General features: G+C 39.2%; 1 protein-coding gene across 8 annotated transcripts in view; it reads right to left on the bottom strand.

The window, feature by feature from the left end:
* LOC106070871 (rap guanine nucleotide exchange factor 1-like) overlaps positions 1 to 23,683 on the bottom strand; it is a 96,000-nt gene that overhangs the window by 46,965 nt on the left and 25,352 nt on the right. For 3 of the 8 annotated variants that reach the window (XM_056042178.1, XM_056042179.1, XM_056042180.1), the window contains exons 2-3: positions 21,209 to 21,636; positions 2,245 to 2,411 (exon numbers count right to left, since the gene is read on the bottom strand). In XM_056042178.1, the coding sequence (XP_055898153.1) occupies positions 2,245 to 2,411; positions 21,209 to 21,263 (222 nt within the window). In that variant the 5' untranslated portion in view covers positions 21,264 to 21,636. Of the gene's footprint in view, positions 1 to 2,244; positions 2,412 to 6,002; positions 6,187 to 8,384; positions 9,375 to 21,208; positions 22,679 to 23,683 lie in introns of those variants that run through there. The other 5 variants (XM_056042177.1, XM_056042182.1, XM_056042181.1 and 2 more) reach the window with 5 other exon arrangements.

Here is a 23,683-nt window from a genome sequence, read left to right as displayed (position 1 = left end):
TTAGTGGGAGTGCGTAGAGGGGGAAGGGCTAAGGTCAGGAAGCAATAAGAAGAGAATCAACTCTACCTCCCCTTCCCTGAATCCTGTGAGGTCTATATTTTATAATGACTATTAATCCGGAGTCATTTTTTCCACACATTCTCACGATTGTCATTTTTTCCTCGTTTTGTCAGTTTTTCTTTTATATCATGAAAATTCAGTTAGAATCGTTATAGTTGCTATTTTTTTTGATAACGTCACCAATAGCCCATAGCCTAAGGATAACATATACGTTAACATTTTAAAACTACTTTCAAAATTAAGGTCGCTAATTAAAGAGTGCCTAATTATCCGGTGCCTAATTTTCCGCCTTGTCAAAAAGTGCCTAATTATCCGGTGCCTAAATTTCCGGGTGCCTAATTATCCGGGTGCCTAAATTTCCGGGTGCCTAAATATCCGGGTGCCTAAATTTCCGGGTGCCTAAATATCCGGTGCCTAAATATCCGGTGCCTAATTATCCGGTGCCTAAATTTCCAGATACCGTCCTGTCTGATTCGGGCAACCCGATTTACGCTCTAATGGCATTAGGGTAGAAGGAACACTTTGTACGACTTTGTCCTAGCATATGAAATAAGAAAAGTGTCTTTCAAGACATTTTCTTAGGTTGTGTATTTGTATTAAGAAGTTAGGGTTCAGTGTTTTGCGTATTTGTTGGTACCGAACTTATAAATCTTCTATCTTGAAACGTCCCTAAATTTAGTGAGTTTACTAATGGTGTTAATTCTAGACCAATGTGACTATTCCTTTGTTATAAATCTTCTATCTTGAAGCGTCCCTAAATTTAGTGAGTTTACTAATGGTGTTAACTCTAGACCAATGTGACTATTCCTTTGTTATACATCTCTGATTCGAGAAACAAAATATCAGACTTGGTGTACGTTTGATAAATATATCAACAAGAATGTACTAGAGAGAGTACAATGCCAAACGAAGTGGAAGATAGTCTTTGTGCTTCGCGTGATACCGTCTAGTCTATCTACAGCTGGACACGACCTTGCAAACTTAAAAGTTTGTGTAAGCTCCCAAACCAAATGTTCATGTCATTCTAACGTGTGGAGCACGAAACAATACTGCCACATTTGTGATACAGAATAATTCATTCCATGTCCCCAGCGACCGACAAGTTACACGCAGGCCACAGGATCTGATCTACGCAACGAGCACAATGGCATGACATCCCCTTTTGCACTGGACAGACATCTGATATAACACATAGTTGCCTGATACATTAGCCAGAGACCCAGAGTTAGGGTTTTGCATCGATTCATTGAAAAGACTGACATCCAGCATTGACTCATCCTGCCCCAATCGCACGTGAGTAGAATGGCGTTAATTACAGTATTCAAATACGTGTATAATACATAAATTGATGTGTAGCACTGATCTCCATAGCTGCACTTAAAGAAGATCTATTGAAATAAAACAACAACAACAAAAAAACAACTAATAAAATAGTTCTTAGTACCGGTGTTAGCACTCATTCAAAGTCTACAAATGTGAAAATCTTACACGTAGCTGACCTACGCTAAGAATATATGTTCAAAGAGATGACTAATTATCATGTAGAAAAACAAATGACAAGGGGTTTGGCTCAATAAGTAGAACTTAGAAGTCTATCAAATACATAGCAAGATATTGGAGAAACAGTTCTTAGAACGCTCTTTTTTTTTATGAGATGGACCAAAACTCAAATTATTTCACCTTTATTGCTAATTAAGGAAATACTAAACCAAGGACACACGCGATGAATACAAACTGAAAGAGAAAGTGACCTCCCGTGACTTAATGATTATTTTCTAGTCAGGTCTACGCTGTTATCTTTCACTGCCGTCTTGTAGAGTGAGTTAATTCAGCACATAGTCATCTACTATTTAAAGGAACGTCCTTACACATTTTTTTTAAAACTTCCTGAGCGCTACCGGTAATGGAAATAAAAGTAAAGGAGGTGACAAGGTCAACCACTAGATGTCTTTAATTGTAGTATGAGCATTTTGTGGCTATTGTGAACTACTATTTTTTTTAAATGGAGTTTACTTATGAGAAGAGTTCAGTCTCATTCTTATCCTAGTGGACAAGCTTACACAAATCACATGTTATAAAACCATGCCACTATGCAATGAACTACGTAGGTATTGGTAAGTGGATCAGTTAGCGAGTGATAGGAGAGTGTCTGTGGCCAAAGGAGTACCAAGAAAGATAACTTACGTCTTCTCCACCTTGTGAGTCTGGTATGATTATGTCCCCTTTCTTCCTTCCTTTCCCTTCTGGTATCATCTGCTGTACTCCTGTGGATGGCCGCCGCCGGATTCGATTTCTGAGATCCTCGCGGAACGACTGGGCCTTTTTCAGCATCTTAGATCCAGAGGTTTTTTCTGTGGAGAGTATACAGATATTGAACCGATCAGAAAACATAGGAAAGTTTTCATTCACTTGTATATATAGAAGGCTGAGCTGAGCAGCGCTATTAAGATTTGAGTTTTGAAATTCAATTATTTTGTGGGGTTTTTTTTTCGTTCTTTTGATCAGCTCAACGCAACATTTTGTTTGACTGAAGGATCTTCAAGGGTAGCTTTTTGCTCTTGTGGTTTGGGCAATGCACCGTCGTGACATCGCTATGGGAGATACAACCCAACCCACCGTCCTCCCACCATCACCATACATAATGATAAGGCTATAACGTAACAGGTGTTTGTTTTTTTAAGTTTATAGTAACTTACTCTGTCTGGTAAAAAGTTTGTTTGTACACGTGATTTCTCCGACACCCAATCTCGGATCAAGCTGAAATTTCGCAAAATTATTTTTTTACCTGACAACACAAGAATCAATTTAAAAAAAAAGTAACCAATTAGTTAATTTATTTTGTTAGGTATCTCGAGCAAGGGAAAGGAATTGTACTTGACAGAAGTGGTGGTATAAGCTGAATTATTCCCCTTTATATGTCGCTGCTGCAAATTGAAACAATATATAACTATACAATTTTCTCTAGTCATAAGTACCTCACTTACAGAGTGGTTAGCACGTCGGTCCAAGGAGGCGTGAGCCGCGAGTTCGAATTTAGGTCGTCACCCACCCCCCTTTTTTTTGTAAAAGCTTATAAAAAAGTTACAGTAAAATCCACCCAAATCACCCTTCTTCCCCCCCCCCCCCCATATATATGTATATGATACTGTTAATGTAACAGCATGTATGTGCTAATCAGTTGAGTTAAAAAAAAGTTCCGGCATGTTTGTTTAGTATTTGTAAAAAACGAAATAAATTTAACACAAAAACAACGATCTAAAAAAAAAAACAACAACAACCTATGGCTATAAGTTCTACACTTGAAACTTAGATGATATCATAGTCATGCAAAAAAAAAAAACAAAAAAAAAACTTATTTATTAAACTCGTCAAGGAGCAAAACTTTTCCTGAAACACGACACGCGGAAAAGTGAAGATGGAAGAGATACAAGGAACTAAAAAATATATACTACATTTCAAGGTCAAGCGATACCAACTATTGCACTACAAAACAGACACAAACACTCGTCCAGATGCATGACCAAATGAAAGTAAAAGAGCTATTTTCTTGATAAAAGTAATTAAACTTTTTTTTTTTCTTGTATCTGAATATTAGTTTTTAGTTGGTTGATTTTCAAAGCTTTTAGGGTGAAAAATAAAACTACTAAAATTTTTTATTTTTATTTTTTCTATTCATTAAAACAAGTAATACAGTTGTTCTTTAAAAAGCAACGCCTACTTTATGTTCCAATAATATAATAAGCTAAACATTCAGATTTCATTTGTCACTGGACAAATAAAGAGAGAAAAAAACGGCCAGCGTGGGGATAGAACCCACGACACTCGCGTTGGTAGCGATCCATCTTTCACGCTTATAGCATGATCAGTGCGCTACGGTCCAATCTCTTTGGTGGACCTGTGGGGGGAGGGGTGATTCGAGCTCGAACCCTCTTGCTAGATGGCCAAGTCGTAACCAAGAGCTTTTGGCCTCTCAGCCATCCAATTTGCAAAGTTTTTAAAGTGGTCGCATGAGCTTCGCTGGGCATGACCTTAGAAAATGGGAATAAGGCTCCCCGAAGAGGCCGAAAAATGGAAAACGGCCGAAGCTGTACCGGGGACCCCAAATGAGATGCAGCTGAGATCATCGCAAGCGACAGAATTCGATGGAGACAACTTGCCGCCCAATGCACTGAATGGTCTAATTGAGTGATGTTCCGCCAACTCCTTCCCTAGAAGAGTAAAAGCTCTTGTTTTTGTTTCTTAATATTTTTTTAAGTCAAGTAAACAAGTTCTATACATTAATATAATAGTTACAAATTAATCTAATACATTTCAATAGAGCCCATGCGTTATTATTCTTAAAGCAGGAGAAGTTTGTGAGAATCTTGAGAATTCTGACAGACAGACATGTAGAACAGCAAAAAGACAAAAGAGTTATGTATTTTTTTCAATTAAAGACCGTAACCTGATCATGACAACCTTACATAACTGAATGTTGAAATGACCTAAGATGTACTTTTTGTTTCCATTATGATAATATGTAATGTATATGTGTGTGTAATGTATATTTGTGACCAATCTTGCGCAATCCTATTCTCCGGTGTCTACATGTGGGCGGACAAGACAGGTAGGATGGTAACAATAGACCTAGTGTGGGAATGAACGTCAAATAATAAACTCGTGTCTCAGCATCTATGTCCCTACGCTTTGACAACATGGCAGCAACAAAAGTATCTGTTTGTGTGAGCGCGCGCGTGTGTGTAGCAGGAGAAAGAGACGCTCATCTACTTAGTAACTTGATAGTTTAGCATTTTGTAAAGTCTTCTCAAGGTCGACGTCCTAACCCGAGTCGGAACATGTTGTTTTTTTTAGTACCGGGTATTTTGTTAAGTCTAGAAGACGGCTATATCGGAAGTACTTTTTTTTTTAAATTATATTGAGTCTACATAAGGTCTACCACTTAATTGCTTAATTTAGCTTCTTGTAGCTAAAAAGTGACAATCGTGATTGCTATGTAACATTTATTCACATAAACACCATATTCTTTGACTCCAAAAGGCACGAGCATTTTCCTATTATTTCAACCATTAGTCTCCATTAAAGGGGATCCAGACCCTCCCATCTGCAGGGGGATTCTACAAGCTCAATCATGACCTTTGGATTAATAGTAGCAAGACATTCCGCACGGCCATGTCTCTTTGGCCGGGGTTGTACACACCTAGTGGACATGCATTTGCATGAATGCATGGACGGCTGCCTGGTCTTGTGGTATGCAAGTTGGACTGTCGCCTAAATGGCCCCTGGTTGGCGAATCCTGCCCGCCGCCTAGCGTGAGATTGTAGTGATCTTCAATTCTAAAGGAATATCCGAAACATCTAAAACAATTAAAAACATTCAGGCCTCAGACTCAAACAGAACATAACATTCAAAGATTAAAAAGCAACAAGTTCTAGAGTTAGAAAAGCAGGTCAAATGAGTAAGACCCGATTTCCATATAATTCGCAGAGTATTATGCGCGGTGCACGTTAGCACTGAATCAAAGAGATGTGTAGGTCAAGTGTCCTATTATATGTTGTTTTTTTTTTCGTAAAATGTTCATTCCAGAATTGGCTGTAAAGTCCGGCCAGTGCCACTATTTCATTCATCAGTTCTTAGCTGAAACTCCAGAGTTGGAAACCTACACGTGAACTTTCTGATTCGAGTGACAACAAGCAGCTTAACATAATGCAAACACAAACTAGTGCCATTCCATACCATTCTCCTGTAGATCTACATGTGTGTAAGCGTCACATGCCCAAAGGACATAATAATAAAACTAACCCTATCTAAACGTATCTTTGCTTCATGACGAACATTTCAAATACCACTAGTAAACCTTAGCTCTCTTGACTATCAAGGACACATTCTATCTATTTCAAAAACTTAAAAGTCTCTCTGTGTCGCTAAACTTTGTGTTAACCTACCTACGGGATGATTTAGTCAGAACTTATATATATCCATCAAGTGCTTTCTATCTTCATTTCACAGCCGTTAAGACATTATCTCTCAAACATTAAGACATTATCCAAGAAATAGCACTCGGGCAGGCGAACACACACTATCGCGCACTGTTTTGAGCACACTTAGATGAGTGTGCTGAGAAAGACAGAAAGTAAGAGAAGGAAATGTGTACAGGGAGTGAGTGAGAAAGTGTTTTGGTGGGGATCCAATACTGAAGTATGGGGAGGAAACTCGGGGTACTATAGACATCTCTGCCAATTGTCAGGCCGTCTACTCATATTGATGGGCAGAATGGGGGATACGTGAGAAGAGGGGGGGGGAGAGAAACGTCACCCAGGCCTCGTACTGTTTTCTCTTTTCCTGGATCGGGGGAGGGAGGGTATCTGTCTTTTTCCCCCCCAGACATTTACTGGCAGATGAGATTAGCGAGAAGTAACACCACAAGGTGTTAAGGAAAAAGTTCGAGTAGTCCCCCCCTCACAGCTCTTTTGTTCTACAGCCCACTCTTCCCCCCCCCCACCCCCGCTCTAGAATGATACACACATAACACTAAAAACAACAGATTTTCATGTATGATCTAAAGATTTATTGATCCCATCAATTTGAGAGCGAAATAATTGATTTCGATCACTCTCATTTTGTTTACCTTGATTCGTTCACCCACACCTACACACACCTTCTCTTCATGTGTTCTGTAAGCAGCAGGCTCTGGCACACCTGTCGTCTTAACAAACAGATCCAATGAATGGAATAGAACTGTTCTTGTTGCCTTCCCAATTGGTAGACTTATTTTTACCCAACACTCGCCCTCTACACAATGTTAATGACCTTGGCCAAGCGACTATTCCAAATTGTCCTTAAAATCCATTTTCTGTCATCCACCAAAGCCTAGTATTCCATCATATTATAATCCCAGTCAAACCCATCAAAGTTTGCCTATTTATAACCCCAAATATTATAATCCCAGTCAAACCCATCAAAGTTTGCCTATTTATAACCCCAAATATTATAATCTCAGTCAAACCCATCAAAGTTTGCCTATTTATAACCCCAAATATTATAATCTCAGTCAAACCCATCAACGTTTGCCTATTTATATCCCCCACAGCTTGCCTATTTAATCTATTTTATTCCTATTGACTCAAAGTGCATTTTAAACAAAAGGATTCGATACGCTTTACGTGAATTGACCTAAGCACTTCGCTTCTATCCCAATTACTCTCCACCCCAGTGCTCCTCCAGAGACCAATCGTCATAAAAGGCCTGAGCACTGACTTGCAACGTCGCAATCTGTGGGCCGAAGGCATGTACGACGTGGCAATGAGCTATTGTTCCTACAGCCCACGGGTTATGACGTCGCATGTCAGTGGTTAGGCCATCTATGACGAATGGTCTCGGCTCCTCCTTGCTCAAAAAACACCACCATGCATATGTAATGACTAGTAGTACACAAAGACGCCATATACATAAAAAGGAATTTAAACGTGGACTGCTCTAGTAAGTATCAGAAAACTGTTTCTACCACAATGCAAATATAAGGCATCAGTCTTTAAAATCATATCTCCACCTCTACCACCACAAAACACTTTGCATGCAAATAATGATATTAGGATATTAAGAAACAACATCGGACACTTGGAATGTAAATATTAGGAGACTGTGAACTAGCATCAGACAATTGAAAGTTGGGTGCGAAGAGCATACTGCCGTTACGTGTTGATCTGAAGGTAATACAAGTTACTAGGATTCCTGGAGCAAGGAATGTGACATCACCAAGTTGTCTGACTTGAACCCCCAAACCGTGGAATGTGGGCTACCGGAGAAGTGTAACTGATGCCCTTAAAGAAGTGGATACCGGAAAGGTGACTTCAGTAGCTTGATCACAGCTCGAAAAAAGTAAAACATCCAAGTCACGATCTATGTTTTTCTGAGAGGATTATAACATGTAGTACATTCACAACCAGAAGCAGGATGGGTTTTAATTGGTAGAAACAGAAAGGGGGAAAACTTGAAGTGCAATCAAACTTTTGCTAGAAAATCTATAAATATCTATATGTTACTTTGTAATGTAGGTTTACTTGTCAAGCTGACTGGATTCATTATTGTAATGATTTCCAACTGAAGTACAAAGATTGTTTCAATGCTCTTTACAATCTAAAAAGGTGTCCAATCAGGTGTACTCTTACATCAAGTGCAATAGATTATTCACCATGAAAAAAAAATGATAGCCTGCAAATGAATCTCCGTGTTGATAGGTTACATTTCAGGTAGTACTAGATCTATCGGGGTAACCTTAAAAAAAAACAACAAAAAACATTGCCATGTAAAACCTAAAATATGTGTACCTCTCATCGTGAAATTGCTGATATCAAAAATGTATGTTGACATGAGAACTAGAACAATCTGTGGGCGAAATGTATGCTGACATCATAATTAGAACAATCTGTAGGTGAAATTCAGGTTGACATTTGAACTAGAACAATCTTTAGGCGAAATGTATTAGAACTATCTGTAGGCAAAATATCTGTTGACGTCAGAATAAGAGCAGTCAGCAGATAAAGCGCAGAAGTTTGTTGCTGGAGCATTAAGTAGATTTACTTGAAACGGACATCTGATGAACTAACAGCCAACAGAAGATGAACAGCCAACAGAAGATGAACAGCCAACAGAAGATGAAATATCCAAAATAGGCTCCATATATCAGAAACTAACCTACGAGGTCATTGTTGATGATATTCGGTAAAGGCGGACGAGACTAGCCACCAGTGTTAAATGTCGCCCCAGTCACAATGCACACAAACAGAAAGACTATTGTACACACGACCATCAACTATGTTGTAGTCCCTTGCAAGCATGGTCCGCTACACACAAACAGAAAGACTATTGTACACACGACCATCAACTATGTTGTAGTCCCTTGCAAGCATGGTCCGCTACACACAAACAGAAAGACTATTGTACACACGACCATCAACTATGGCCTATGTTGTAGTCCCTTGCAAGCATGGTCCGCTACACACAAACAGAAAGACTATTGTACACACGACCATCAACTATGGCCTATGTTGTAGTCCCTTGCAAGCATGGTCCGCTACACACAAACAGAAAGACTATTGTACACACGACCATCAACTATGGCCTATGTTGTAGTCCCTTGCAAGCATGGTCCGCTACACACAAACAGAAAGACTATTGTACACACGACCATCAACTATGGCCTATGTTGTAGTCCCTTGCAAGCATGGTCCGCTACACACAAACAGAAAGACTATTGTACACACGACCATCAACTATGGCCTATGTTGTAGTCCCTTGCAAGCATGGTCCGCTACACACAAGGAGAAAGACTATTGTACACACGACCATCAACTATGGCCTATGTTGTAGTCCCTTGCAAGCATGGTCCGCTACACACAAACAGAAAGACTATTGTACACACGACCATCAACTATGGCCTATGTTGTAGTCCCTTGCAAGCATGGTCCGCTACACACAAACAGAAAGACTATTGTACACACGACCATCAACTATGGCCTATGTTGTAGTCCCTTGCAAGCATGGTCCGCTACACACAAACAGAAAGACTATTGTACACACGACCATCAACTATGGCCTATGTTGTAGTCCCTTGCAAGCATGGTCCGCTACACACAAGGAGAAAAACATTTTTTAAAAAAGGGGAATTCCCACAATTTGATGAAACGACCTGTACTGAAGCGTAGAGCGGTATTCTAGTGACTGGTCTACATTCTACTATCTCTTCAACGCTACATGTACACATGGCACAGATATTTGTTTTCATCTAAGCGACAAACACGCAGCTATGTCAAACATGCACGTGTACATTTATCTACACGAAAACTAAACCTTTAACCTTTGGTCCACTACAAGCAAGCATGAATACACATACCGACTTAACTGTGTCAGGAAGGTAGGTGGGGGAGGGAGGGGTTCAAAAGACTTACTCGTTAAAAGGTCGAAACCGTTCAGGCTTTCTGAAGTGTCACTTGCTATCAAAACTCACACAGTTCTGGTGAAACAAAGGAGGTTCGTCAGTCTACAAATGTATATGGTGTTGTTTTAGCCGCTTTGCAGCAGCACCAGAGTTTCCTCTCCGGGGCGCATTCCTGGGCCTTGGATAAAGGGGTCATGGGTGGCCCATGCGTCATGATCCCTCTCTCGACCTTGCTGATGTGATCCAAAGGAACGCATCGCATTACATTTGGCACCAACTCAGTTGCAGAAGCTGCCGGAGGGAATTTCATAGCTGATACTCCCAACGCCTAAGGGGCTTCACTCCTGATTTCTCCTCGAGGTTGTCTCCTGAAGCCTCAGTACCGCAAGGCAGCGGGGGTTTGAAGTCAGAGTACCCCTCTCCTAGATGAACTGCCTTACTAGGCTGACGAGCTCCATCTGCCCGAAGCTCCCGGTTTTGTGGCGCCAGGTATCCGCCTTCACCCCTTCACCTGTTAGTAAGAGCAGTTTCGCCGGGCTTAATATCTAAGCCACACGAGCAGGCCAGGTGCTGGACTTAGTTGTCAGAGGCTATTTGAGACGCATGCCATTAGGAGTGACATCTACAAATGTGTGACTACATGTATTCCACAAGCAGACATGAGGACTGGTGGCGAATAGTAAAGAGATTGTCAAACTAATGGTCAAGAATTGTTCAGGTAGGATTGGCGAAGTTCGGATGCAGGTACTCGAATCTTTCAAAGAATTTTATTAAAATGCGCAGTGTCTGTAAGATGGTTGCTGCTATGTTAGTAGTTGATGCATTATCTAGTGAATGGTTGCTGTAAATGTCTGTATGTTGGCGGTGGTGCTGGCCACACGACACCCTCGTTAACTGTTCGCCCGACAGACATTCAAGTGTAGGATTGAACTGACTAAATACATGGAGACTATTATAGAGATGTGAGCAGACAAGTCAATTCAACGTTTCTATTTTTATCGATATCTATTCAAGTGACCGTGAGGTTCTCACTCACTGACTGCAAGCTGATTAAGACATCCAATAGTTCAACTTAAAACGACAAATTTGAGCTCAACAACCAACTCTGCATACATAGACAATGTATCCGTGATGCCAAGGAGGAACTTCTGCTGTAATCAGCTGATAACGTTGCTACTAGGCTCACAATCTGGACTCCATATTTGTTCGCTATCACATTATAAGCTGTAACGAAATGGACTAGAGTCTGCTTTCAAGAAACAATGAAAGCCGAGACTTAAAGCTAGTCCAACCTACACTTCGCCACAGATTAAAGCTGTAAACAAAACTAATCTACCTGAAATAGGAGCAGCGTTAGGACAAAACTAATCGTTCGTACTTCTATCTTGACTGACAACAGAAACTGTAGAACAACAAGAAAACCCAAGATCAAGTGTTTCCACTTAGTCCACTGGTAACATGCCAGTACTTCCAAGATCAATACACATGAAGTAAGATTTTGACATGTGTATTCTCACCTCCCTCCCCCAGGCATATATATAGGCTAGCATCATTCAATTGTATCCTGTGTGGCCAGAGATGGGGACGAAGAACTGGCCATCTATTAGTGAAAAAGAAAGAAATGACCTATCTGTAGGACTGAAATGTAAACTCGAGCACGAAGGAATAAAATGGACTTTATAGATGTTTTCTGTGATTGCATTCATGACTGATGATGTCACTACCTGACGGATGGTATGCTACAAGACAGAAGTGTTTACAACAGGACTTAAAACTGCTTTAGTCTTCAGACAACTAACAACATAACTACATCGTGTTACGGTAGACATACTGTTGACGCGTTTTCACAAGAATTATTTGCTAATCAACAAACAAATTTTGGACTCTACAGAAAGCTAGGGTATACTGCAAGCTATGTTTTAATAAGTATCAGAGTCTAATCCACATGTGTTGTCCATATCAAGACATAGCTGTTTATATTTATCAACCAGGTCTCATTTGGTCACTATTTGTGTGGACCAACGTACCAGAGCGGCTCTATTACACAAATACATTAGTCGCAGACTTCTTTAGAGCCGTTCCATTCGTTTAAGAGGAAGTAAGAAACAGGGGCTACGGATACACGCAAGTAAATCAGGTTAGTGAAGACATACTCCAAAATACAGGTAAACACAGGTACCGTAAGACTTCTAGGGAAAAAAAACACAACATTACAGGTAAACACAGGTACTGTAAGACTCCAAGGTAAATAAAGTTCACGTGTGTGCACCAGCCGAAGCTGTGCTGTTGACGTCAAATCTGACAATCGCAAGATAACAGTTCGAACAACAATGCTCATACTTCGAGTAGTCCAACCATCACTTTCATAATCAGGTCACGTACTTTACAAGGCTCGGAATGCTTTCGTTTTTCTAAAAGCGGACTATACTTGAGATGGATTATTACGTCTCTATATACTAGACATTTTCTATGGAATTCTTTCACATTTTCAATGGACTCCTTTCACATTTTCTATGAGATCCTTTCCTTGATATCTCACGAAGTCAGAAACTTATAAGAGAAATGTATTACCAAACATTCTAATAAGTAATAGAAACACTGGTAAGCCATGCAATGAAAACTTGCTCCTTATGAACAACTGTAATGGACAAGACGACCCAAGTGTTTGCTGTTTTTTTCATGGATGTGTTGGGTGATTGGGGGGTGGTCTCTGGACATTTTACTACAATGCAGGCTACATTGATGTCAAATTGAAATATATAATTTTCCACTAAATAGAATGACACCAAGTCTGCACGTGCGTGCGTGTGTGATAACGGAAAACAAGTGGCTACCACATACTTTGGCCAGCTTGATGAACCACTGACAGAAGAGGGAGACAAAGAAGTCCGAAGTGGCCCAAGCATCAAAGAGCCGAGCACTGGAGTTAATGCTAAGGTTCAACTCCTCGGACTCGGCTTTCACTTGACCTCTCCCTTCGCTCACTTCAAAGCGAAACAATAACTCCAGATAGGTACATCGTCTCCAAAGTAAGCCTCACTTCTCGGTGCCTCCGACCCCCCCCCCCCCAATTCTTTTTCCCAAATCTCTCCCACATCCGCAAGAAGAATGTGAGCCTGGAACACTGGCAGTATTGGGTTTAAGAACATGAAGGTAAGGTCACCTGCCTGAAGGGGGAAAACCCCACACACAACACAAGGTAGCTGCGAGAAGCCAGGGGAGGCTGCTTCTCTAGACCAAAGTTTCCACTATATAAAAACAAAACAGGATGGTTCTCAAACTAAAATATTTAATTTTTCTGTAATTAAATATATTCAACACACAATAATGTGTATAATAAGTATTTTCTTTGAATACCGGTACAGGTTTGAAAGCTAGGTAGAGATGTTATATATCGTAAGAATGTCTCAACTACATATTAATGTTTATTTCGCAGCAGTATCAATTATGTAACTGTGGTTTTATGGGAAAAGAATAATAGCTGTTATTAGTGTTTTAGTAATGTCAAGGTCGTGTTTGTAATCCTTATTTAACTTTAACTGTGCCTTAATGTTGAATTTTCTTTTATAAAAAAATAAATTCTTTGAAACATCCCACATGCTGCTCCTCTCAATAACTTTTTTGGTTTCATTTCACGTGTGAATACTATCTTACAATTTCATTATGAAACCAGCATAAAACAATGGATCCGAGCACGCTTCTAGAAGCCGAGCATGTCCTGACATCACACTATTCAAATGGGATGTGCGCCATGAACATTGCTTGGCTACCTATTAAGTTGTGTTTGCTGAGAGCCTACAGGGCAGCACGGAAGCCTTCTCCCAAATCCCCTCTCCCCCAAAAGTGATTGTATTGAGGGAGCAGCTCACATTGGCTACATTTCTAGATTTAGTAGCCATGCAAATGACCACCTGATGACATGTAGTTCAAGTCTAGCACTAAGGTATATGTTCTAAATGCTGTCCGATATATTTACCTGTTATAGTCACTATTCGGCAAGTCCCGTTACAGTAGTGGTATCCAAAGCAAGACTCACACACCCGGATAAACCAAGGCAAGGGGAGAAAAGTCATCGACACGGTGGTCAAGGCCGGATAATCTTCCATGCGATGCCGCTCCATGGTTTAGTTCACTTGTATTATCTTCCAGAAGTTTTATAATCCAACATTTAAGATTGAAAGTTGAAACAACCAAACAAACTAGGAACAACTTTGACGGCGTCTTTTCTAGAGCTACACCATCCGAACAAATAGAATGACACAAGTAATAAAACAAAAAGAATGTATTCAAAGATTGAACATCAACACCTAGATTAGCTAGAAACTCTCAAAACACCATTAGAGTTTGAACGTTAAATACAAGAGAAGCAATTTAATCTATTCATTACATGTCCATTCTTTTCAAAATCTCATTAATGGAGATCAAACATTACAAAGGCTTAGTTCACGTCTAGTCGCGCGTAATATAACTCAGTTCATTTGAGAAACGTCATTCCGTTGGAGCGCTGAATTCTACAACAATAACTATGTTCTTCTTGAAACCTTGATATTATAAACCGTAGAAACGATCTATTTGACCATGCCTATACCAAAGACAACATGCTGGTCTAACATAGTGATCGCCACAGTAATGTTTCATCCCAAATAAGACTTCGGCGAGCAAGTCCGATGGCGAGACGTAGATCTATGTCTCTCTCAACACAACTCATCTACTGGCCTCTTACTATTGCTATATCTCGGCAGAGTTTCATGTTTTACAAGTCAAAAAATAGCACAACATAAAACTTGATCCAATGGTTGATGACAACGGCACAACAAGGAATCAATAGCACTGTCGTCATCGTATGGAGTTCATCACAAGTGTCGTTAGAAGTCCGGCAACGTCCGGTGTAGAAACCTTTCATTCTATACAAATGGGGAGCTCACTTAGGTGAGCCTCTCTAATGGCTCTTATTCAATAGGTAGACTATGTCTGTGGTTTATTTGGGGACAATGTCATGTGCACATTACATCCAACTACTAGCTATTGGGTTCACAATAGCAAGAATCTATTTCTAATTTTTAAGAAAACTATATATAAATCGTCTTTCTTTTTTAGAATCCTTATTTTAAAGTGTGAAAAAACATCGTGAATTAAAAAAATATGTCCATATTTATTACTTGTAGAGAACGATGTCCTCATGAACGAAAAACAGAAGGGGAAAAAAGCGAATTTAAGTATCATCTGTTTAAGACACTACTAACAATGCAATACACTCAGACAAATGACAAATGTCATGCCACCAAACTGACGGACATAACAAATCGGACAATTTGAGTTCTCTACGTAAAGAAACAGCACAACAATGACTAGTCAAGAATAAAAGATGCACATGTTAAAGTTCAAAGCATTTAGTTATTCCCTTGAGTTGTGAGAAGTCTGATTGGAAAAAATAACTTTTCACTAGACCTTAAACCAAGTCCAATGCTGCTGTCAACTAGAAACAAATATCCACATCTGACATACATTCTGGCTTGTAAGTCAATTTATCCCTTGGCAGTACAAATAACCAGGGGAGATCATTATCATTTTTTTAAATTTGTCCGTCTCATCTTCAGAAAGAGTCTAGAAAAGGGTGAACGGAAGGGACCGGGGCGGGGAGGGGGAGGGGAATACAACACTGAAAATGCTGTACGGGTGGCTCAGCCTGGTGTCCACGTGAGGGCACCACGTGACCGTCCTGCCTAGTTAATTGAAGGTCGTGTCACACATAGATCAATTTTGTCAAAGCTAGACTAGTGCTCATTTATCAAATGAAGGATCATATGACGCACGTCAAGGAATAGATCTTAGCAGCAAGCCCAAGGCCAGAATATATTAATAGTCTATTTTCTAAATAGGTATGCAAGGAAACGATAGAAATAGAGAATTATTTGGCAAAGGTTTTGTTTTTGAGTTACTAGATTTCTCTGTTGCGTATTTAACGACTAATTTCAAAGCGCGACAGACCAAGTCCGACAGATTCGGTGGCAGAATAACTTGAAAACTTCAATGAAAACAAAAAGAAAAAAAAAGACTATGATGTCTTCTCGTAAATTTTGATCCGACTGGTGACCTATAGTTTAAGATGTTCAAGGTCAAGACTTTTTAGCTTAGGCAAAAGAGGATGCCGCCCAGGGCCTCCAATTGGTGAAAGAATTTAGATAGTAGAGTGCTATGTTCACTAGTCTCTATTTACTAAGTAAATTTCAGTTATTTGTCGATTTAGAAATAGACGGGCAGATTTGTAAAAAAATTGCGTAATTTTATTTTTTTCCACCGTTTCTTTATATATATATATATCATTTAGGGCCACCAACTTTTCTTTGCCTAGGGCCTCCAATAATCTAAGGCCGGCCCTGATACAATCCACACAAAAAAGCAGACGATGCATAATGAGTACACACTTTTGATAGCCAACTACCAAATTGAATACATGTGCCAAAACGTGGGGATAGATGTTTTGACCACATTCAAGTGTATTCGGTACGTTTGAAACTCGCGACGTAACAAACTACCCGAGCTACTCAAGAACACAACACTTCTAATCGACCAGAAGACAGTAACAATTGCACCAATTCACTAGATTTAGAAATCTAGGTTTACAAATGTGGGTTTCAGCATTGATCTTGTTTCCTATAATACAAATGTTAATAAGCATATACTAAAGCCAATTAAAGAAGCCAATATATTAAACTGGCGGCTTGGTAACGTGATCTGGTCAAGACCTTTAGCTTCCTTGATAATGTTCACAGCAGGTCATCACGTGATCAGTCTGTCCTGTTCTTCAACTTGATCTAAGATTAAACATAAAACCACAAGTTCATAAAATCTAACGTCAACACACAACAAGGTTCATTTGTCTTGTACGTATAGAGCCCAAAAGCAGTTCGCACAAAATATTTCTTTTTAAAATCACAATTGTATTTTACAAGTCATATTTTAGTCCATTGCGCTATCATCTCGATGCATTAAACTCTCATTTCACAAGACATGAACTCCTACAGATTGTGCAAAGAGAGAGAAGTACTGCAAAAAAAATAAAATAAATAAAACTGTAAGCTAAGACCCAATAAAAAACAAAAATTCCCGCTACATGGGCGAGACTTGTCGTCCCTCCCACCCCACCCACCTGATGACACCACCGAATGACAAGAAGGTGAAGACAGCGCGTGCTCTCAGTGGCCAACTCCACGTGCATCATTGGGACGTCTTCAACGTGAGTTCAAACGAGTTGCTTGCTCAAGACCAAAGATGAGCACAAGTGAACCACGCATGCGCACACACCGGGATATTGTTTTTCCCGGGCCACGCTAACAAACGAGCTGTCGAATGACAACCACATTATTTATTTTTACCCACGTTTTTCAATGTCAAGCTGTTATGTACAAAAGTTCAGTGTTAAACTTTACACTTTTACGGCCACGGCAAACAAATAACAGTACAATCTTACATCTAAATTATTTTAAAACGACTGATCAGTATATTAAAGTGAACTCGAGTAGTGAAGAAGATTCTAGAGAACGTTTGTGAAAGAGTGGGTGGACAATATCAATTACATGTTAGATAGCTACAGACTATTGACGTTAACAAGGCATTGGTCAGAAATTATCTACAACAAGGCAGCTGTATAATTCACACATTTTTAGAGGCCCACGTGAAGGAAAAAAAAAAAAAAGCAATCCGTTTTTTTTTTTAGTTGTCTGTCACGTTTATTTCTCAGAAACTAGAAAAGTTATTGCATACAGAGTTCACCATTTTGTTTTAGCTAGCTAAGTTTTATGGGCAACGGCTTCTTTTTGCTCTTCAGAAAGCGAACCTTTTAATTTATTTTTTTTATATCAGCTATGCAGACTATTTGTTTTTTCAAACAAAGGCACTAATTTTGTGACAATATTAAAAAGACTAAAAATATTATAACATGTCGTAAAAAAGAATGGTCACACAGAAACAGTATTACGTATTGTTTGTGTTTATTGACCAGGAATTAAAAAAATAGATCTTTACTAGCCTCTTCACAATCTAATCACATGTTTTGGCAGATTACGGCTCCTAAACCAATGCCTGGTTCTCCCTACCATGCCACGGCGAAGCCGGAGGCCGAGTCAAACGAGAGAGCCCTTTGTTTTCTCATAATGTGCAGCCAATGACTGTTGGAATGCCGCCATCACTAATTGCGTGGCAGGTAGGACAAGGGTAAAGGCCCCTTTCGTTCTTCATTACCACGTCATAATGCACTAAGTACTTCGGAAGTCCAGTGGAGGTTATGGTTCCTTTTGCCTGTTTGTCTACCAATTTCCTCTTATTTACGTTTATACGTGAGTGCTACGATGAGAGAGGGAAACGATTAACATATCTGATGCAATCTATTTGTCCATCTTTGTAGGATCTCGAGCACTGGGTGTGAGTTCTCGCAATCAATCATGCTTTCAATGTATATTTTGAGTGGAAGAAGGTAGAAATAAGGTAATTGATACTTTCTAGCTCATAGTTTCTACTATTAATGTCTTTATTTCCCCCTACTTCACTACCAAAAACGGGGAACAAATAGGGGCCGCCTATGAGTTTTTGCGAAAACTCAAACTCTCTTTGAAAACATTTTTTTCTCTCTAACAATAATGGAAACTACTGTAGCGTATGTCTGTGTCAGTGAGACGAGGGCGGGATGCATAATAAGCCAACGTATGGCGATCTCTTGCTACGACGAAAACGTGGGGATAAAAAGGGAGGGGGGAGCCTGGACGTTTAGAAACCGTCGACATTTCCGTTATTGCTTACTCCACCCACACAATGTCCAGGCACGATGCTGTCTCCTAGGAAGAGAAATATGTTGATCAATTTTCATCCGTTACTTTGTTCTCTCTCTCTCTCTCTTTTTTTTAAAAAGCAGCCATTATGAACTAACGTCGTTTGTGTGTGTGTGTGTGTCACTTCTAAGCGTGTGACCTTCACAAAACACAATGCATATTGTGGGGGGGGGGGGGGGAGGAAGTAATAACATTTCCAAAGCTGTTGTCATGTAGATATCAAAGAAATGCATGCACACACAAATAACATTAATAAATATAAAATATTCAAGAATATTCTTGCAATAGGTCAGCTATTTTATTTTTAAGATTATTTTATAGGGCAAATAGAAATCCATGAAAAGATCTCAATGACTGGAATGAAAACAAAAAAGACCAGCCCTATTATTGGCTAACAAACAAACATGCACATTTGTAAATTATAGCTTGTGATGTAATCTATTTATAATATATCCTATTTAAAAAGTAAATCATAACATTCTGTAACGCTTTGTATAAGTGTTACGCCAGATTCTATAAGTAAATTGAATAGGTCTGAGCAGGTAGTGCTATTACAGCATGGAATGGGTTGCCTGAGCTAGCCAGGAAAACCAGTGACTTGGCAGAATTTAGGTCATTGGTTAATATGCAGGACGTAATCATCTTCTTTTTGGAAGTAACGTCTGTATTATATAAGAAGATAGTGATGGGTGAATGACGTGCTGCCAACATTAGGTAGTATCCGCTTGCTTTTCTACGGGAGCTAACTGAGAAAATTATGCGCAGTTCTTTCATTTCAAAGTGATCTATCTTGTCAGTGTTAATATTGCTTTGATATAAACATTTTATTGACGTACTGTAGAAAAAAAAGGTTACAACAGAAACAAAATAAAATTAAGAAATAAATAAGTTTAAAAAAAATACACATGCTGTGAATCTTGCATCAAGAAATGTAGTGTGTAGATGTCATTCCGTTGTGGATAAGATTTCTAAAGTAAACAATAAGTGTACAGTTACAGTGAACGAGTTGTCAGCACTACTCACAAGACCGTGCCAATGTAGGCGCATGTGTTCAACCATATAGACGTTATCAAAGACAATCGAACATGTTAACACTTAACACTTGTCAATAATAATGGTAATTATGATGGTGATTTTTTTTTCAATTGTATATTTGAATTGTTAATTGTCAGAAAAAAAGAGTTGAGATTAGTTATATTTCTAAACAAACATTCTATTGTAATTATATATTATAACCGTTATTATAAAGAAAACATGCCCAAATGATTCAGATCTTCTGTGTCTATTGAGATCATTGTACAGTTACATGGAATGAACTATTTGTAAAGGCACATCATAACAGTATGTCCACTTTGAGTCCTAACAATCTATGTGAAGACAACTCTGATTGAAAGAGAAAGACATGAAAAGACAAATGACATCATCCGATGACGATCCAGTCAAAGACATTTCTGAGCCCGTGAAACGAAGGATTGAATGGGGCACCCAAGCTGAGCGATCCTAGAGCAAAGAGCGGCCACCAAACGTTCAACCAAAGAAATTCATTAGAACCAAGTACATGTGTTTATCCATCAAGCCAGACCTACAAGTGATGTCCATCATGGGAGACCTACATGTGATGTCCATCATGTCAGACCTACATGTGATGTCCATCATGCCACACCTACATGTGATCATGCCAGATCTACTTGTGATGTCCATCTGTGAGATGGTCTTTGACGAAAACACACACGCAATTAATAATATTGATCACATACAAAAACAAAGTATGGATGGGTGAGTGGTAGAGTTGATTGGTGAAGGTGTTACTAGAAAAGCAAAAACAACAAAGCGTACATTGAGTGAAGGGAGGCACAGCTCCATTACTGCCGTATATCTCAATTTTGCAACGTTTATCTTCCTTTTTAATTTTTTTTTATATAAAACAAAATTAATAACCACTAATTGATAAATATTTTTTTAGCTGATTCAAGTGTTGTCCTCGACAATGAAATCCTTGTGCAAACTTCCACTTGCTCAGAGAATGGGGTGTGGGAGAAAAACACGTGCAAAAGAATCCACACAGACTGACAGAGTTAAATAATATTTGCTTTGTAAAAGCTTTATTGTATTGGAACACCCCATCCCAAAAATAAAATAATGCAAATAGAATAACACCAAAAATGTATTAACTATTTTTAAAATTAAAACATCGGTTTTTAAAAAGTGAAAAAAAGAAAAGATAAAGCACATATAGAATAAAATAAAGATAGCAATCAGAAAATTTGCGTAACAGAGTATGCATCCAAGAAGCTTTCCAAAGCACATTTATAGCTGTCTTTGCTTGCTTCGTCTTAAAGTGAAAGTAAAACCTTTCCATGCAATAGATGTAAAAAAAGGTTATGTTTACCTGCAGGATGGTCTTCCAAGATAAGCGTGACACCTGTGGTTTCCGATACCTCCATGTCTGTCAGCTGGGCTCAGTCTAGGCTGACTTTGATGAGCATAGAATCCTACCAATGTTTGACCATCTTCTGAGACATTGAAGCCAGTCTCCTCAAGATTTATATATAATCCAGTGCACCCGAGAAAAAATGGGGTCAACTCTTTCACAAGGGCTGAGTCGTGTATTACTTTTTTTTTTAAACCAGACTGTGTGCTCACCATGCGACCCCGTTAGGTCAGCGTGACAACGGGTCTTTCGTGCTTTCTCCAACAGACGAACAAGCACGTGATATACAGGGGTTTGTGAGCTGCTGGTTTATCCAGAAGTCAACAGCAGTAAGACATGAACGTCCACACATTGATACAATCTCAATATCATCAATTGGGGCCTAACTAGTTATTTAAAAAAAAAAAAGACAGCAAAGTAAGAACACAATTAATTCTATCCAATTAGGCAACTATGGTTCATGGTAAAAATAACACAAATACTTCAAAACAGCACATCTGAGTTTTTCTATAAATACACATGGAAACATTGCGCCGAGGCATTACTCTCTGAATAGGTCAATAATTTACTCCTGCGTAGGCTTAAAATGATACAACAACATGTCCCAGTCTGGGGTTTCCCCTACTAGTTCCGCCAAGCGGATGACAATTATCTCCGAGAAATGAATATCATCTATTTCAGCGGCTCCCAGAAGTTCAGACAGAAAGGCCAGGATTCCTTAACTGGCAATGGAAATCCTACTGAGGAAATAAAGCTATGAGGTGAAGTAGCGTCCACATAAAGAAATAACTGGCAGTAGATTCCCGCGATAGTCTCAGAGAGAAAACTAATAGTACCGAAAGAATCAGAACTGAAATGCTTACCACGAAAACAATTGAAACAAGTGTTCTAGCTAGACCACTTTGCGAAGGATGTCTAATATATTAATAGTGGATGTCTTTTATATGGATAGAACTGTTAATCTAGTCATACAAATAGATTCTAGTCTATGCAAAGACAGATCATAATATATATAAATATATAGGTCTATGCCAACTTAAAATAAGAAGTATTGGTTTAAACCGAGATTTTAATGATGCGAGTAAAACAATAAATGTTATTCAGTGTTTATATGAAGGCAAGAAGGCATAGAACACACGACGACTGGTCTATCGCGAGAACCGCTGGTTTATATGAAGGCAAGAAGGCCTAGAACACACGACGACTGGTCTATCGTGAGAACCGTTGGTCTCTACGGAAACCAAAACTGCTACGCCTATAATTAACTTACTGCTATCCTACTATTACAAGCAGCAGCCTATTCTCTCGACACAGAGCAGAACATATTAGCCAAAGAGAAGTCCTAACCAGCAACTAAATTACCAGCACAACCCCCTAACAACCTGACACCGTGTTACTCACGTTACAGGGCGAGTCAACTCTGGGGGATGTTTACAAATATATTATACCACTGCCGAATGACTCCCCCCCCCCTTTCCCAGAAAGTTTCAAAGGAAAGAGGGACGAAAAAAAAAACTTGTGAGGAGGAGGGGAATTGATGGCGTTAAACTACAAAGTTGAAACCATATAATCAAATTTCAAGAAATACTATGAATAAGTCCAAGACGTCTATAAATAGCATTTTATTTTTAGTAGCTCGTGTTCCGCTATTCAACCATTCCCAACGTTCTTTGAAATGACATCACAACATTGCTCACCAACTGGACCTCTTAGAATCTCTTAGAATGACGAATCTAAAGGAAATGGTTCGCTATGAAAACCAAGCGATTCGCTCGGACAAGGAAATATCTTCTGAAGGCTTCGTGAAAGTCAAATGATAGTTAAGAATTGTGAAAAACTCGCGAATTTAAATAACTTTTTAAACAGAAGTGTTCATAAGTAACTGCGTGGAAAGAAACCGGACAACTAAGAGAGAAAGAGGATGTGGAAGAGACGGAGACAAAAGAGAGAGGAGGCAGTGACAGAAGTTAAAGAGACAAAGACAGAGAGAAAGAGGATGTGGAAGAGACGGAGACAAAAGAGAGAGGAGGCAGTGACAGAAGTTAAAGAGACAAAGACAGAGAGAAAGAGGATGTGGAAGAGACAGAGACAGAAAGAGAGAGGAGGCAGTGACAGAAGTTAAAGAGACAAAGACAGAGAGAAAGAGGATGTGGAAGAGACAGAGACAGAAAGAGAGAGAAGGCAGTGACAGAAGAGACAAAGACAGAGAGAAAGAATACAAAGAGAACCATCAAGGTTAAAACTACTTCTATATATGACCGTATGGACACTATCAACTTTGACGGTAACTACTTGAATACTAAATTGAAACTGTAGTTTGTTGAGTCTAGTGTTATGGATCAAGTACCAAACAGAATGACGGCAACTTAATTGTTTACACGACCAAACAACAACAACTCAACGTAAACAATACACAGGAAGCGGAGAATGTGA

Source organism: Biomphalaria glabrata, chromosome 9 (genome assembly GCF_947242115.1).
Source record: "Biomphalaria glabrata chromosome 9, xgBioGlab47.1, whole genome shotgun sequence".
Taxonomy (NCBI): domain Eukaryota; kingdom Metazoa; phylum Mollusca; class Gastropoda; family Planorbidae; genus Biomphalaria; species Biomphalaria glabrata.
This window is presented reverse-complemented; position numbering and strand designations above follow the sequence as displayed.